The 15,912-nt window shown below is 43.3% G+C and overlaps 1 protein-coding gene across 1 annotated transcript in view; it reads left to right on the top strand.

Moving 5' to 3' along the window:
• The window catches only part of STAT1 (signal transducer and activator of transcription 1), a 45,214-nt gene extending 32,493 nt beyond the window's left edge, over positions 1-12,721 (top strand). Inside the window, exons 18-25 of the mRNA XM_039234700.1 lie at positions 268-403; positions 1,832-1,881; positions 2,592-2,686; positions 3,467-3,612; positions 5,644-5,829; positions 6,885-6,960; positions 7,878-7,980; positions 11,554-12,721. Coding sequence (XP_039090631.1) covers positions 268-403; positions 1,832-1,881; positions 2,592-2,686; positions 3,467-3,612; positions 5,644-5,829; positions 6,885-6,960; positions 7,878-7,980; positions 11,554-11,568 — 807 coding nt within the window. The 3' untranslated portion in view covers positions 11,569-12,721. The remainder of the gene's footprint in view (positions 1-267; positions 404-1,831; positions 1,882-2,591; positions 2,687-3,466; positions 3,613-5,643; positions 5,830-6,884; positions 6,961-7,877; positions 7,981-11,553) is intronic.
• The last annotated feature ends 3,191 nt before the right edge of the window (positions 12,722-15,912 follow it).

Raw genomic sequence — 15,912 nt, 5'->3', positions numbered from 1 at the left:
GTGACCAAAATCTTTCTAGTCATCGATATGTCCACACACCCACAAATGAGCCCAGAAGGGCCATGAGTAATGATTTGGGAGTTAAAGTAACTTTGTATGAGTAGGTTGAATTCACAAATGTGAACCTGCAAACAACAAGAATCAACTGTGTTTCTCTTCTGTGAAAACTGTATGTCACAGAAACCAGAACTGAACTTTGAGACTGATCCATGTTTTAGTGCCTTGTTTATGACCGATGGCCTTACATTTTGGGTATTTTCTCTCCAGAATCTGTCCTTCTTCCTGAACCCGCCTTGTGCACGATGGGCTCAGCTTTCAGAGGTGCTAAGTTGGCAATTTTCCTCTGTCACAAAAAGAGGTCTCAATGTGGACCAGCTGAACATGCTGGGAGAAAAGCTACTTGGTACGGACTTTTTATGTATATAAAAATTGAAATTCATAAAAAATATCTCAGTTTGTTCCTTTTCCCTCTTTGCTCTCTATTTTGTTCAGGGTAGAAGAGTGTCAAAAAAAAAAAAAAATTGTGGGCTTTTCCAGCTGGAGATTATTATAGATCACTGAGGACCGTAGCTCACCTTGGAAGTAGGTGTAGACCTGATAAAAGATGTAAATGAGTCCTTTCCCCATTATCTCATATTCACATTTCTGAGCAGGTTTCCTAAGGGAAATATTTTTGAATTCTATAAAATACATTGGTTGTGGCTAAAAGAAGTTCCTTGATAAGATAAATAAGATGAATAAGAAAGATGAAGTCTTATTAACCTTGGGGAGAAAAAAACCAAGTACCCAGCACAGTAAGAATAATAAGTAAGGTCCTGGGGCCACCCACCACATAGCATACACCCAAGACTCTTGCCTCAGGTGGCCCAGGTACATGGAGACATGTCCGCATCAGGGTGACATCCCTCTAGCAGCAGTTTTGCCTGATGGGCAGGATCCAGGCCATGATAGATAATTCCCTGTCAGGAGCTAATATCATGAATTAATTAGTCTTCCACATAAAGGAGATCCGAGGCCTGCTAGTCTCAAGGTCAAATCTTGGATGAATGGGAATATCTGAACTATATCTTTGAAAATCCACAGGCAGCTTTTTTTTTTTTTTTCCAGATTTGCTTTCTGTACAGCAGAATTGTGTGTATTGCAGATTCCAGTAGACTCCTCCCAACCACATAGCTCTCATCAGTGGCCTTCTCGTGACCTGTCACAGTGAGGGTCTTATGCTATTTAAGTAGATGTAAGAAATCACCTTGTTCCATTTCCTTATTTGATGTGAATTAAGACATATCATTTCTGCCTGTAAAGGCTTATTTGTGGTTCTCTGCAAAGAGAGGTGATGGGCTCACCGCCTCGTACAGCCGGGACTGCTTTAATTCGTGTAGCTGGTAACCCCTAGGCTTCCTTCCCTTTGTTTCTCTCCCTTGACTTTTGATTTGCATCAGCCTCCTGAATCCATGTCCCACTTGGAGGAGGGCCGAGGGAAGTACCCAAATGATATCCAAAATAAGCTTGAAAAGCCAAGTGTTAGTTAAATAGATCACCTAGGGGTGATCTTGGTCTTGGCTAGAAGTCTGAGAGAACTCTGTAGGACCCCTGGGAAAGGAGCCTGCCAAGGAAGGAGGAGGCAGTGGGAGATGATACTGCATTGAGAGGTTCTCCAGAAAGCACAGTTAATTAGCATTAATATGTCTGAGAGTATCAACTACGTACATACAATCTTTCTCTTTGGGGTGTTGGCCCTTTTCTTTGAAAGGAAATACAAGAGCTGTCAGTGTAACCAAAGCTTCAGAATCAGTGTTTTGTTTCCTGAAACAGCATATTTTTATTTGGCTAGGTCCTAATGCTGGCCCTGATGGTCTCATTCCATGGACGAGGTTCTGTAAGGTGGGTGCCCTCTGGGTTTTATACTCTGAGTGCTCACTCCGTGTTGCTGTTCTCGTAGTTTTTGCTGCAGTAGTGATTTAACTGTGTGCTTATTTTGGCATGCTTGTCTCTGGCCCATGGAACCCCTCAGGCAGGTTGTTTACTTTCCTTCAGTGGAGGTCAGTCTCCAAGTGTGAGTCGGACAGGAAGCGCCTGCGTGTGTGATAACATTCTTTCGTATCTGAAACGAGTCGTGTTTACTCACACCGGTACCTTGCCTGGCAGCATTTTAGCCCCGTTCATGAGAAATGTGTGCTCTGTGCCGGCTTGGACAGCCTGATGGGCCAGATGAGTTTTCCCAAGCCTGCTCAAGCAGCGGGACCAGTTGGAGGGAATAATCAGACCCCACTGGGGTCACCAGACAGTGCTGACAAGCTCACGCTACTGGATTTTACTAGTACGAGGGCAGCCTTTGTTCTGTGTTCACTCTGGAGGTCATTCCCTGGCTGGTTCGCTGTGGTTTAGAGAGGGAAGCAGGGCCTGCCCCAGGAAATAGAGAGCTTGGTGTCTGCAAGCTGATAAGGAGAGGGGCGGCTCTGGAGGGGACAGCATTAGTTTTGGCAGCTGGGCAGGCTTTGCAAATTAAAATCCAATCCGATGGTGGGAAGAGGGCTGGTAAGTTAGTATTTTGAATTTTCTTGTCCCTAATGTGTGCCTTTGTACACTTGCAGGAAAATATAAATGACAAAAATTTTCCTTTCTGGCTTTGGATTGAAAGCATCCTTGAACTCATTAAAAAACACCTGCTCTCTCTCTGGAATGATGGGTAAGGGCCACGGATAGATTTATATTTGAAACGTATTTTTAGTACACACTTCCTTACTGTAAGGCTGAGACAGGCCTGACCTGGGAAAACCTCATTATTTGATAAGACTTGTGTGCATCTCACAGAAATGGATGCTTCTAGGCTGTCCCTTCAGGGCTTCATGATAGTGGAACCTTATAAGATTAAACTTATAGTTTGTAGTATGTGTATATGTATTTTTAACATTTAATTAAAAATGTTTTAGTGGCATTCATGCGTTCACTCATTTAACAAAAATTTCTTAAGCACCTACTTACTATATTGCTGTTAGGAAAGGAGAAAAACTTTTTTAACTTGGCAAGTTGTTTTTATGTAACTTATTCCAGGGTCAGTTGAGGCTTCCAAAAGGCTTTAACTTGGTCAGAAGCGCTAGAACATAGAAATACATTGTTTGAATTTTCTCTCTAGTATATCAGATGTAGAAATTCAAACATTTTCATGGCTTGTAAAAATAATCAAGTGAAAAAAAGATCATCAAATGAACATAAAAGGCTTATTAACCCAGCCAATATTTATTGATCCCCTATAGCATCCTGTTGGCAGTGTGTTAATGAGTTTTTTTAGACTTAGGCATAAGTGAAATCCGTCCCCAAGTGTCAATTAGATTTTAAAGCATCTAAAATACACATTTTTATCCTGTGTTCTTTTGTCAAGTTTCAGTAAGTTCACGTGTAAGTTCACATGAAAATTCAAAAGCTGGCTGACTCTCAAAGGACCTCCCCAATCTCTTTGCACACCCAGGTGTATCGTGGGCTTTATCAGCAAGGAGCGAGAGCGTGCCCTGCTGAAGGACCAGCAGCCAGGGACGTTCCTGCTGCGGTTCAGTGAGAGCTGCCGTGAAGGCGCCATCACGTTCACGTGGGTGGAGCGGTCCCAGAATGGAGGTGGTAAGTGAAGGCGTACCCTTCCATCGGCACCATGAATGCGAAAGCCCTTCCTCATCACTGCAAATCAACTTGTACAAATATTGAGCTTTTGACAAAAAATTGCAGATCCTATCCTTACCCCGAGCCGAGCCTCCCAGATAGGATTTAATACATTGCCATGAATATTTGTGAGTCACTGCCTGGGACATGCTATGGAAATGATGGTTTTTAAAAGACAAGGCTAGGGGCGCCTGGGGGGCTCAGTCAGTGGTGTCTGACTTTTTGACTCAGTCATGATCTCATAGCTTGTGAGTTCGAGCCCCACATCAGGCTCTGTGCTGATAGCTCAGAGCCTGGAACTTGCCTTGGATTCTCTCCCTCCCCTACTCCTCTCTCTCTCCTAAAAATGAATAAACATTTTAAATAAATAAATAAAAGACAAGGCCAAGTTCTTCTGTTTTCGTCAGGGCTGTTACTGTAGATGAAGGATGTGAGTCAGCATGGCTGGCAACCAGTTTTGGGAGGAAACCCACTTTGTACAGGCACATGCTTCCAGACTCGCTGTGGGGAATCCCACGTGGGAGCATTTCTGCCGGCAAGCTCTGTGAGGGATCCTGGGGACCGGTGCAGCCCTCCACCCTGCCTTCAAACAGAGCAGGCGCACGTTCGTCTCTGCTCTATCTCAGGTTACTGTTTGGCCAAATGAATCTGTGGCTAACAGCCTCCAAACACCTTTGCGTTATGGAACAGGTTTCGGAGGGGAGGCTGAACAGTAGAGATGAAAGAATGATATCGACAGACTGGTTCCTTTTCTCAGTTGCTTATAATTTGCTCTATTTGAGGGACTGGAGGAAAAAACTGATTTCATTCCAGTGACTTTTCTGCTTTCCGTGGAAAGGTGCAAAAAAGATAGGGTACTTTTCTCATTCTATTTTTTTTCTCCAAATAAAAATACAAGAAACCTGGGGTTAGGGCCCAGGATAGGCAGTTGATGTTAGAAGCTGCCTTTTCACCTTCTCCCCAGAGAGTGCCTTTCCTTGCTGACTGAGCGATGGAGCTAGCACAGCAGCCGTGGAGGGGAACATCCTTGGCAACCAGAAAGCTGAAGTAGGGTGGCACCAGCTACCTAGCTTATGGTGCCCGCGTAGTCTGATGTCGTAGAACAGAGTCCCCAGAGCACCTGAACAGCAGCCTCTGGACTGTGTGTGCCCAAAAGCAAGCTTCTGGATCAGTTAGGAAGCAGCAGTCAAATGAAGTCTGTGAATAAGACCATGAGTGAATTACACTGGTTTATTACAGCAAAGATTAGAAGAAAAAGTAATAAATAGGACCTTTTTTTGCGTGTTTAAAAAATTGTTTTCCATGTATTGGCATCATTCATTTCAATAAAAAATTTCATTTTTCAATCTGAAAAGAAAAACAACCAGAAAGTGAGAGTATTTTTTATTAATTTACTCTATGACTTGCACCAAGGTGACCAAATTAGAATCTATTTATCTGGCTGTGGGTGGATACATCATTAAAGATTCAGGCTGCTAAAGATGTGTGATAAACCTCTCCTTGCCAGGTTAAAAATGTCAGCAAATAATGATAAATGCAGTGTTGTTGCATTACCAGCAAGTAAATGGCTGCCTTTATTTGTCCTGTTGTTTTTTTTTTTCAATGTTTTATTTATTTCTAGGAGAGAGAGAGACAGCGTGAGCAGGGGAGGGTCAGAGGGAGAGGGAGTCACAGAACTGGAAACAGGCTCCAGGCTTTGAGCTGGCAGTCAGCACAGAGCCTGACGCGGGGCTCGAACCCATGAACCGCGAGATCATGACCTAAGCGAAAGTCAGATGCTTAACCAACTGAGCCACCCAGTCGCCCCTATTTGTCCTGTTTCTAAGAAAGGATTATAGTTTAGAAGTAAAGCAGCATACTGTGCTGTAAATCCTCTACTGTGATTAGTTCTTACCAGGTCCGCTCAAATCCACAAACTCTGCAATGCATTGTTTCTCCCCTCTAGTGTTTTGGGATGGTCCGTGGGGTTCACTGAGCTCTTCTTCTTTTCAGAACCTTACTTCCATGCAGTGGAACCCTACACAAAGAAAGAACTTTCCGCTGTTACGTTCCCTGATATTATTCGCAATTACAAAGTCATGGCTGCTGAAAATATTCCAGAGAATCCCCTGAAGTATCTGTATCCAAATATTGACAAGGACCATGCCTTTGGGAAATACTACTCCAGGCCAAAGGAAGGTAGGTGGAGGAAGCACGTAATCATTGCCCTGATGAGTAAATAGCACAGTTCAGTCATTCCTGGTGCTTAGGTTCTCAATTTATCCTTGTCCCAAGGTTTGCTAGAGACAGGATTTAATAACACACACTGCTCTTGCCTCCCTATAAGTATACAGTACCTGCACAGACTTCACCCATGCCATGTTATTAAGGCAGCACTTTCTTTTGAATCACTGCAAACAGGCTTTCCAAAGATGGTATAAACCCAGACGTAGTTGAAACATGTTATTTGGCTTGATACGGATAGTAAGAAATGAACAAATAATGTCTCATTTTAAGGGATGTTGATAAAGTCCATTTGTGGTCTTCTGTATTTGTTACACTATTGCTTTTTCCACAAGGAAAGAGGTAAATGGCAGGAACACTATGGCCAATTCATTATACCAGCCCGTTTCTGTTAAAATTAGGGAGCTAAGGCCCAGGAGAAGGAAAATGGTTCATTCAGGGTTATCCAGGTAATTTATTAGATCATATTATTTCTAGTGATTATTGTTAAGAGTACACGTAGGCTTAGAACACAGGTCTCTTGTTTTTCCTTCTTCACTGAATTGCATTTGAGAACGTTCAAGTCAGACTGATCTGGTTCGGAACACACCAACACAGTTTATTATAGTTTAGAACCAGAAATCTCAATGTTAGTGCAATTGCTTTGGGAAGAAGACACCCCCAGCTTCACCTTGACAGCTGTGTGTGTCTCAGCAGCCAGGCCAGGACCAGTACGCCAGACAGAACTTCACAGATTTGGGGCTCCAACTTCTGCAGCATTTTGAGCCTGGGAAGGAGAAACCTCTCAGCTTGACTTCTGTACTGAACTCTTCTCCCTTACCTTTGACTTGCTTCTGCATTTCCCCTAGGATTTCAGGTGACCCAGGCAGGGAAGTCACAACCCCTTAAAGTTACGGGACTCTAACTTGACTGTCAAGAAAAACAGTAGAACTTTGATGAAAGAATGTTGATCATCTGTTGTTGTGTGAGGTCTGCTAACGGAAAGCTGTACCCGATGTGTTTGCTTCCAGCTCCAGAACCAATGGAACTTGATGGCCCTAAAGGAACTGGATACATCAAGACTGAATTGATTTCTGTGTCTGAAGTGTAAGTGAACACAGAAGAGTGCCATGTTTAAAAACCTCAACCCAGCCCTGCTCCTGGCTGGGGCCTGGTGAAGATGCTCGTACTGTGCTTTTTCATTGTAATCGCTGCCGCTGCCGCCACAGTTGGACTTGTTGGAAAGATCCTAAATAGAGATCCCGGTGTCACTGCCTATCAGAATTTTACTGCCTTTATAAACAAACAAACAAACAAACAAAAAAAACAAAGAAAAAAAAAGGAAAAGAAAAAACTACCCAAGGTTGTATATAAGGTTTCTAAGTTCCCTCCAAACTGATACTTTGAAAAAGTATAAATAAAATGAACAAAAATTGATCAGAGTGGGAAAGTAGTTCTTTTCAATTGAGGAAAGGCCAAAGTGATGATTGAGATACATTTTTTCCGCTTGCTTTTATTTTGTTGTTTCATTTTATAAAAGGTAGAAAAAAATTTGGAAAAGTCATTGTCAGTTATTTGGCCTGCAGCACTGTCTTGGGGTGAATGGATGTAGCCTTCATGTAAAAACACTCTGGAGCAGCTTTATCTGCATACAAACCTCAAGGTAGGGATGAGGGACTCCCCAGACATTTCTCGGTGCCTCTGGGGCCACGGTCGGCCCCAAGGCATCGCCCTCTCTGGGTGACTCACCGCACACGCTCGCACACAGGTCTAACCAGGCAGAAGCGGCGCAGGGTCCAGTCTGGCTATTTCTCACTCACATCTCTAGAGTCCTGTACGTTTCCCAAGGGGCCGGGCTGGGGACGTGAACCTCCCATGATCTGTGCTTTTCCAAATGTACGGTACGAATGTATGCACCCAGCTGAACAAAAAGCGTCAAGTGATAATCCCGTCACAGCAGAGGATGAAGTGTCCCTGTGTGCATCTAGATGTTAACATCTCCTTCTCCTTTCTCCCCGTTTTAGTCATCCTTCTCGACTCCAGACCACAGACAACCTTCTCCCTATGTCTCCTGAGGAGTTTGATGAGGTGTCTCGGATAGTGGGTCCTGTAGAATTCGACACTATGGTGAGTACCCCCCGGGGGTGTCCTCTGTGCTGGCAGACCGCGTGCTCCGTGAGGTGGGGAGGGCGCCCACACACCCCCGGCTTGTCCGCAGCGTGCCAGAAGGGGCCTCGGGCGGGGGCGGCGAGGGCGCCTCTGAGATCAGCAAGCTGAGTCCGAGCCCGGGCTGCGTGGTCCCCGGTGCTCCGCACCTTCCAAGAACTAAATGACATCTCAGACATTTAAAAGTTCCCCCTCTGCCCTTCCAAGTTGTCCTTGTAAATTTCTTCATATATTAAGGAGCTATGATTTCTCTGATAAACCGTTTTCCTCCGGCCTGTTATGTCGATGCCGTGTCTGAGTAAAGAAGTGCCGTTTTTTTGGAAGGGAGAGGAGTGGCGCTTGATGGTTACGATAATTACAGATGCCTCGCCAGCGGCGATGAAACAGCCTCACTTGCTTCACACTTGAGAACTAAAATGTACAGCTGGCGCCTGCCAGCGGTAGAAGGTTCCAGAAGTGACAGGGTTACTGGTGCCATGACCACAGTAGGAACAGGGCTGTCCACAATAGAGAGGATCTCCCTCAGGGAGAATGTGTTTCAGTAAATCAGATAGTATTGTTTGCCTGTCAGACCAAAATTCTTCCTCCTAAAGACTTTTTTCGGTTGACTGGAATTTTGCTGATGCTGTTTAATTTTAAGCCCTTTCCATACATGAAGTGATTCCAGTGTATTTTTAAAAATGTGTTTAATCCTTTAAAAAAAACTACTCTCTGAGTTATTGCTATCATTTCTTCATCACTGCGTACCTTAGGCCTGGCATAGACCGTGTGCTCAGTGACGAGGAAGGGGGTCAGAGAAAGGAGAGGGGTCACAGGGGACCACTGTTGAGACACCCGGGGTCATCCAGCCTCGTGTTCAAGGAATGTGTGTGTGTTACCACAGCACCTGTTCAGAGTCAAGTCTCTGGTACTTAACTTTTTTCTTGGTCCTTTTTTCTCACCCAAAGAAGCATAGACTAAAATCTTCAGAGACTGTAATTCCTTACACCTTCGTGATTGTTGAGAACTAAAAAAAGTCACTTCTGTTCCCGCCGGCAAATGTAGAATGAAACTTTTATATGTGCAGGGATGTGTCCTCTGTTGGAAGGTAGCCCCCGACCCTGCTAAAAAGTGCATTATGAGCCCAACACAAAAATGGGACAATATATATAAAGCCCTGTTCCAAGAACATACAGTCTATTGATGGAACCACAAAATGGCTCATCTTCTTTTGTACCTGCTTTGTTGTTCCTATGCAAGTTACACTGTCATCATGATCATCATTAGTAGGTGACACTTAGTAAGCACTTACTGTACCGGGCACTTCACAGGTAGGAACTTATTCAGTCTTCACAACCACCTTCTGAGTTAGGCATTACTGTTATTCTCACTTTTACAGTGTGGAAAAAGAGCCACCCTCACCCCCAAAACTGTACAACCTGACTAAGAGCAAACAGCTAGTAAATGATGGCATGAATGTTTAAGTCCACCTGGTATGTCTCCAGCGCACGTGCTCTTGTCCACTCTCCTGGAATACCTCCCAGAAAAAGCCGAGCTTTGTTTCATTCAAAACATCCACCACAGAGAAGCTGTTTGCACAGGACCGAGTAGGTTTTATTCCAGGTTATTAAGACAAAGGCAGTGTGGCTTCTGGGTGAGATGCCTGTGTTTGGGATTTGGAAGTCAGAGCTCCAACTCTGTCATCACCGTTATTGCCCTTGGCCTTGAGAAAATAAGATGGACTAGTTCTCTCCATCTCTGCAAGCAGTTTGACTACTTTCTCTGTGCTCTTGGAATGATAACTGTGAGAGCAATTTAAATACTCTCAGGAAATGGCTTTATGGTCTCTGGATGACCTCCCCCCCCCCCCCCACCAATAGCCATTCCATGCCATTCCAGCTGACTTCCCTCATTCCATTTGTGAGGGAAATAAACCTATTTTACACACACACACACACACACACACACACACACACACACACACCCACCCACCCACCCACCCACCCAGACTAAACCTTTAGAAGACGAAAAGAGCTAGAAGAGGCTTAATATGGGCATGGCACTCGCCAGACAAAATAAGAGTTGGATTAGTCTCCAAATTTTGTCTCACATTATGTGTCCTCACCTGTGGCCACTATTTCCATTCAGCGCCTCCTCCTGGTGTGAGGGCAGATGCTCTGAAATGGACTCCATCTCTGAGAGCTGGCTGTTTCCACCACGTCTGGTGGCGGCAGCTCCACACTGGGGTCAGGAACAGCAGCGCTGCAGGCTCCGAGGAAATTGTCCAAGAGAGACAGAGCACCAGTGTTTTCTGCAGGATGACTTGATTATTTGTTGAGTCTGGATTTCCTGTACAGTAAACTTTTTCCTCTGGGACTACATGATAAACGGTCTACTCTCCTAGAGGCCTCTGGTCAAAGCTAACAGTTACAACAGGAGCATTGCTTAATCATCTACTATTTCCCACCTACTATATTAGGCATTGTACGTGTTACCTAATTTAGTCCTTTTAGCATACCTTTCTGCTTACAGTCTAGTTCTGTGTGTTTTTTTTTTTTAATGTTTATTTATTTTTGAGGAAGAGAGAGTAGGGGATGGGAAGAGAGAGAGGGAGACACAGAATCCGAAGCAGGCTCCAGGCTGTGAGCTGTCAGCACAGTCCCATGTGGGGCTCGAACCCACAAACCGTGAGACATGACCTAAGCCAAAGTCAGACACTTAACCAACTGAGTCACCCCGGTGCCCCTAGTCCTGTGTTTCTATTGCTATTCTGGGCCCCCAATAATTTTCTGGTGTTGGTGGGGGACGGCTGTTCTGTGCATTGTAGAATGCCTAGCAGCATCCCCGGCCTCTACCCACTAGTCGTGGGTCATGACACACGCAGTCATAATGATCATAAATGTCTTCAGACTTTGCCGGAGGACTCATCCTGGGTCGAGAGTACCTGGTCTAAAGGGAGAACCCGGCATGGACTGAGGTGGGAAGTCAGTGGCAGGTTAGTGGTCTCTGGGTGAGCACTGTACTGCCCACAAGGTGCCCTGTTCAGTGCAGTTGGGCAGGTGGCACTGCCAGAGGAGATGGAGGGATTCCTCATAATTCTGTTTCTCTAGTCTGTGCCTGAAAGACATCTGTTTATTGTTCCTAGTGCATGGCCTTTAAGGAAAACTCCACACTTCCCCACATCCCTTCCTCCCTTTGGCGTGGAGCGCAGCATCGCCTCACCCTTGTTTTACACGAGCAGATTTGCCACGTTGCTCTGCCCCCAGACTTGCATAACAGCAAAAAGCTTTTATGTGGCCTGGATGAATTGACAGAATTAAGCCAGCAGGCTGCAGAGGAATAATCCGTCAGCTTAGATGATATAAAAGGTCTCGATTAGTCCAGGATAAAGGATGGATGGCACATGCTGAAGGCCCCTAATTCCATGGTTGTTATTTGCTGTTTGAAGTGTCTTCCTACTACCCCACTGTAGAACAGACAAGTGGTGTTAAATATATGAATCTGCATTTCATAAGAGCAGTGTAATAAACTCAACCACATTTTATCTTTTCACAGATGAATGCAGTATAGAGCATGAATTTTTCTCCTCTTCTCTGGCGACATGTTTCCTTCCCATCTGTGACTCCCTCCTGCTACTCTGTTCCTTCACATCCTGTGTTTCTAGGGAAATGAAACAAAGATGAAGAAGTTTGCTGCAACCTGTTGATAGCAAGTGGATTTTCCCCTAATTCACAAACGTCTGTTACTCTGAAGGGCTTCATGCATCTTACGAAAGGTAAAATTGAAAGGCCCTCTCCACAGAGTGGGTTTGAGAAGTGAAAACTACCCAGATAACACTGAAAACATGAGGACTAGAATGAGACTTCTTTGGGAAAGGGGGAGCGCAATGAAGCAGCACGTAGCAACGCTGTGCCCAGAGTCCAGGCCCAGCCGTTACAGGTTGTCGGGCAGATCACATGGTTACTTGGGGAACTTCTTGATACAGGATTGGCAAATTTCTCTTCCGGAGAATTCTTATTTGTTCCCTCTGCTTTACATATGGCTGGAGGTTTTCCATTGGTGTTTACCTCTGGAATAGTTCAAAGCTAAGTTACCTAGAATTCCATAAACTGTTTAGCGAAGGTAGCCGTCCTGTATCTAGAGGCAGGGATACAGGTCGTGTTCTTCCACACGAGCCGTATGAAGCTCAGAGCAAATTCTTGGGAGGCTTCGCTTTTCTCTTTGTTATGGCATGATGTTACTGGCTGATAGCAATAGAAGGAAATATATTTTCCAAATTCGTAAGTAGTTTTTTTTTTTCCTGTTTAAATCTTAATATCCAAAGCTGATTATCTTCTGCCTTTATCATGGTCCCTAGTAAATGAAATCGTCTTCACACTTCTGTTCACAGGAGCCAGGCTGTTAACAACAGCTCTCACAAGGCAAAATCCCGTTTTTAGAAAGCAAAAAGTCAAAATTAATCATAGATGCAGACCAACTCAGAAATTTAATTCATGTTTCTCAAATGGGTTAATTTGTCTTTATTATCATTGGTTGGTATTTGGTCTTTGCCACAGAATTTTCAAATTGAGAAGAAAAAATAGTAATTGACAACTAATTAACCAGAGATAATATGAGAGTCAAGTCATGTGAAAACTCATCCTGTGTAACCGCATTGAGAACGACATGTTTTTCACTGATAAATGTGTGTCTCTGACAAATACATTTGCAGATGGTTCCATTATCTCTCCTGTGCTTTTTCTAGACCGCTTTCTGATGTTTTGTGAAGTGTATTTTGTTACTTACCGTCTTCCTTCACCTGCACTGACACAGGCCACGTGGTTGAGTGGGGTGGGTGTGCCAGGCCCTGCAGAGAACTGTCACACACTGCTGTCTTTGTAGCTGCACCTTCATTTCCCCGCTGTCACCCCCGCAGTTATACTGTTGTGTGAAAATGCCATATTGTTCTGCTGGGGAGAAAGTTTTCTCGAAACCTATTTTTAAAACCAAAGTTTATGTATTGCGTTAAATACAACATGCACGTGGTGGTTTCCTCCTCTCGGTTTTTACATAAGACCCATATGAGCCTGGCTGGCTTTGCACTGACTTTTTAAGTTGAAATGAGCAAGGAACACAGAAGAGCACATTACAAAAATATTGTTCCCAATTGTTGGCATTTAACTATTTGATATATTTTTGCCCTTGGAGAATAGGCTGGCAAGGTTTTTATTTTACTGCGCCAGCCGAGAGATTTTGTTTACTCTTAACAACTGTTGGAATTCGGTTGCTAGTCTCTTACGAACAGCATTTGGCGTAAAGATTTTTAAAGTTACTGGCATTAAGTACAGGTTTGATGGTTTTCTCATTTTTTCCTACTTACAATTCAATGGAAAAATGTGTGAGTTCTTATTTTTAAGTAAGGTGAACAAGCCCACACACCTGAGCACTGCCCTTTCCCAGCCTTCTCACAGTTGGCTCCGCGGTGGCGGAAGGGACAGGGGAGGACGGCAGGTGGGAAGCATTGTTGGAATAAGGTGCAATAGGCACCATAAAAAGCAAACCAAAAAAACCCTGCTCCGGTCTTGCTGACCACAGCGGCCTCCAAATGCACAAATCATTTGGCAGTTATTTTGAAACGAATTTTGGTACTGCCAATATAAGTCTCTAACTTAAAAATACATGTAAAGTGGGACTCTGGCTTGTCTCCAAAGCCACATCTCAGCCCCACACCCCAGGATTAGAGGAGCTCTTCCTGAAAAATGACTGTGCCCACGCCAAAAGGAAGCATTTTTCTCCAGAGATGTTGGAAACTAGAAAGCTGTGACCTTCTCAAAGTAAAAGGCACTGGGTGCTAGAAAAAAAAGTGTAATGAAAGACGTAATTGCCACTTAGACATAAATGTGGCAGGTTAAACTTAACTGTTGTTTGAAGAGTCGTCAGGGAAGAGTGGTGTAGGCTTGAATTCTGGCATCGTTAACAAGTAGGACCTTCCTCATCTGCACTATTTACATCTAGAAAATATAAAGTTTCTTCATAAGAAACATTGAGAGCTATATTTCTACAGCAGATAAGTCCCTGCCTAGCCAATAGAAGTTTGTATTCTTATATAACTGATCATTATAACGAGTCCCCATGTAGATCCTGGCTTAGGGATGTTTAAGTGTCCTTCTCATATAGTATTTGTAGAGGGTTTGCTAAGCATAGAGCTTTTATGTACCACATGGAAAAAATTCCTCCTTATTAACGGAGGAGATTTCGGAGATGGCAGTGAATAGATTGAGCTATTTATTTAGCATTAAATGACTGAAATTTACTTATTGCCTGTGAGCTAGAATGGAATATTAAGTCTTAATGAACAAAGTGCTCCCTTCACATCTGACTAACCCAGGGAAAACAGGAAAAACTAGCAATTGCTTTGAAAACTGTGGTACTTACTATTTGAAATAGGATGCTATTCCCAAGGTAAGGGGTATTTACTTGAGTGGCTTCTTTTGGGTAGTTAAGATTCATTCCTTTATTAGTTCATCAGGTATATATCTCGAGCACCTGCCATGAGCCAGGCACTATTCTAGATTTTGAGAAACTCTGGTAAACAAAAACAGACAAAGACCCCTGCTTTTTTCGGGACTTAAGATGTTTTGAGATACTCAATCACATGTTCTAGTATAAAAGTCTTATGAAAACTTAAACTTATGTGAAGCAGACATGCCCAAAAGCTGAAGATAAATGTTATATAAAATATGCACAATTTCATAGAAATGGCATTTAAAGCAGTTTTAGGAAGGCTAAAGATAATAATGGTTTTTAGAACCTTCTAAGATGAATTTATATAGCTCTTAAAAAATATAGTCAAGCAAATGAAACATCTTGCTTGACCAGTTGGGGGAAAAAAACATACTTAAGCAGTTTTTAGACTTCTTAAATTTATACTGGGCATACAGATGTAGAGGTACCTAAACGGTACTTCTGACAGGAAGCTGTCAAATATGTATTATCAAGCTCTGCAAAGCCTATATTTTGTAATGCCATCACACTTCTTTAATCCCCAGTGTTGGTATGTCTGTAGTCTTTCCCTGTTTTGTGTACACGAAGCAATCTTAATATCCTTTTGTTACTATGACTGCTTGTCGGACTCAGCTCTAGTAGACTCTTTAAAAGACATGTGGAGAGGCAGCTGGGAGGGCAGAGAGGCCTGGAATTAGGTTCTAGACCAGAAATAAAATGCCCAGTCTTTGCCCCTTTGTAATAACAGACTTAATTTTCTCATCCTTCCCATCCCAGAACACACATACCTTCCCTAGTCTAGTAAATCACATCCTTTATATACCTAACATTCATGACTGCTTCCCTGTGCTTATCTGGTCTAGGATTCATGGATTTACTCATTTTACTGTGAGGGTTAGCAAGTGAAATTAGGAAGATTACCCAGCCCTTAAAAAAAAAAAAATTCCACCAAAAGAAGATACTTATGTTGTATTAAGAATAATTTAATTTCTTAGTATTTGGCATTATTCATCTGTTTGTTTCCCCTGCACTGATGTCCCGCTTCTATCTGCAGATGTATATATGCATAGCTCAATTTAACCACATGTTGCAGGGCTTAACATTGTAGCATTTATACTTCTCTTTAAAACTCCACAGAGAGATTTTAGCTAATAGGCAAGTAGCCGAGTTTTCTGTGCATAGTGGGCACAGTGTGTTAGGATATTAGAGAACATGAGACTAAGAGTTCTGAATCACAGCTCACTCTTGGGTCTCAGCTTCATCTATGAAAGAGTGGGATTCGATTACAGATGGCTGATGTCTCTTCCAGTCCTAAAATGTTAGTAATGCAGATGATTAACACTGTCTGACTGCTGTATTAACACTGTCTGACTACTGTAGCAAAGCAAATTACTTTGTGACAAACAACTTTAACAGTTGAAAATGGCAGCC

This window comes from Hyaena hyaena, unplaced genomic scaffold, assembly GCF_003009895.1.
Source record: "Hyaena hyaena isolate Hyena2069 unplaced genomic scaffold, ASM300989v1 scaffold_92, whole genome shotgun sequence".
NCBI lineage: Eukaryota > Metazoa > Chordata > Mammalia > Carnivora > Hyaenidae > Hyaena > Hyaena hyaena.
The sequence above is the reverse complement of the archived record's forward strand: the minus strand, read 5'-3'. Positions and strand labels throughout refer to the sequence as shown.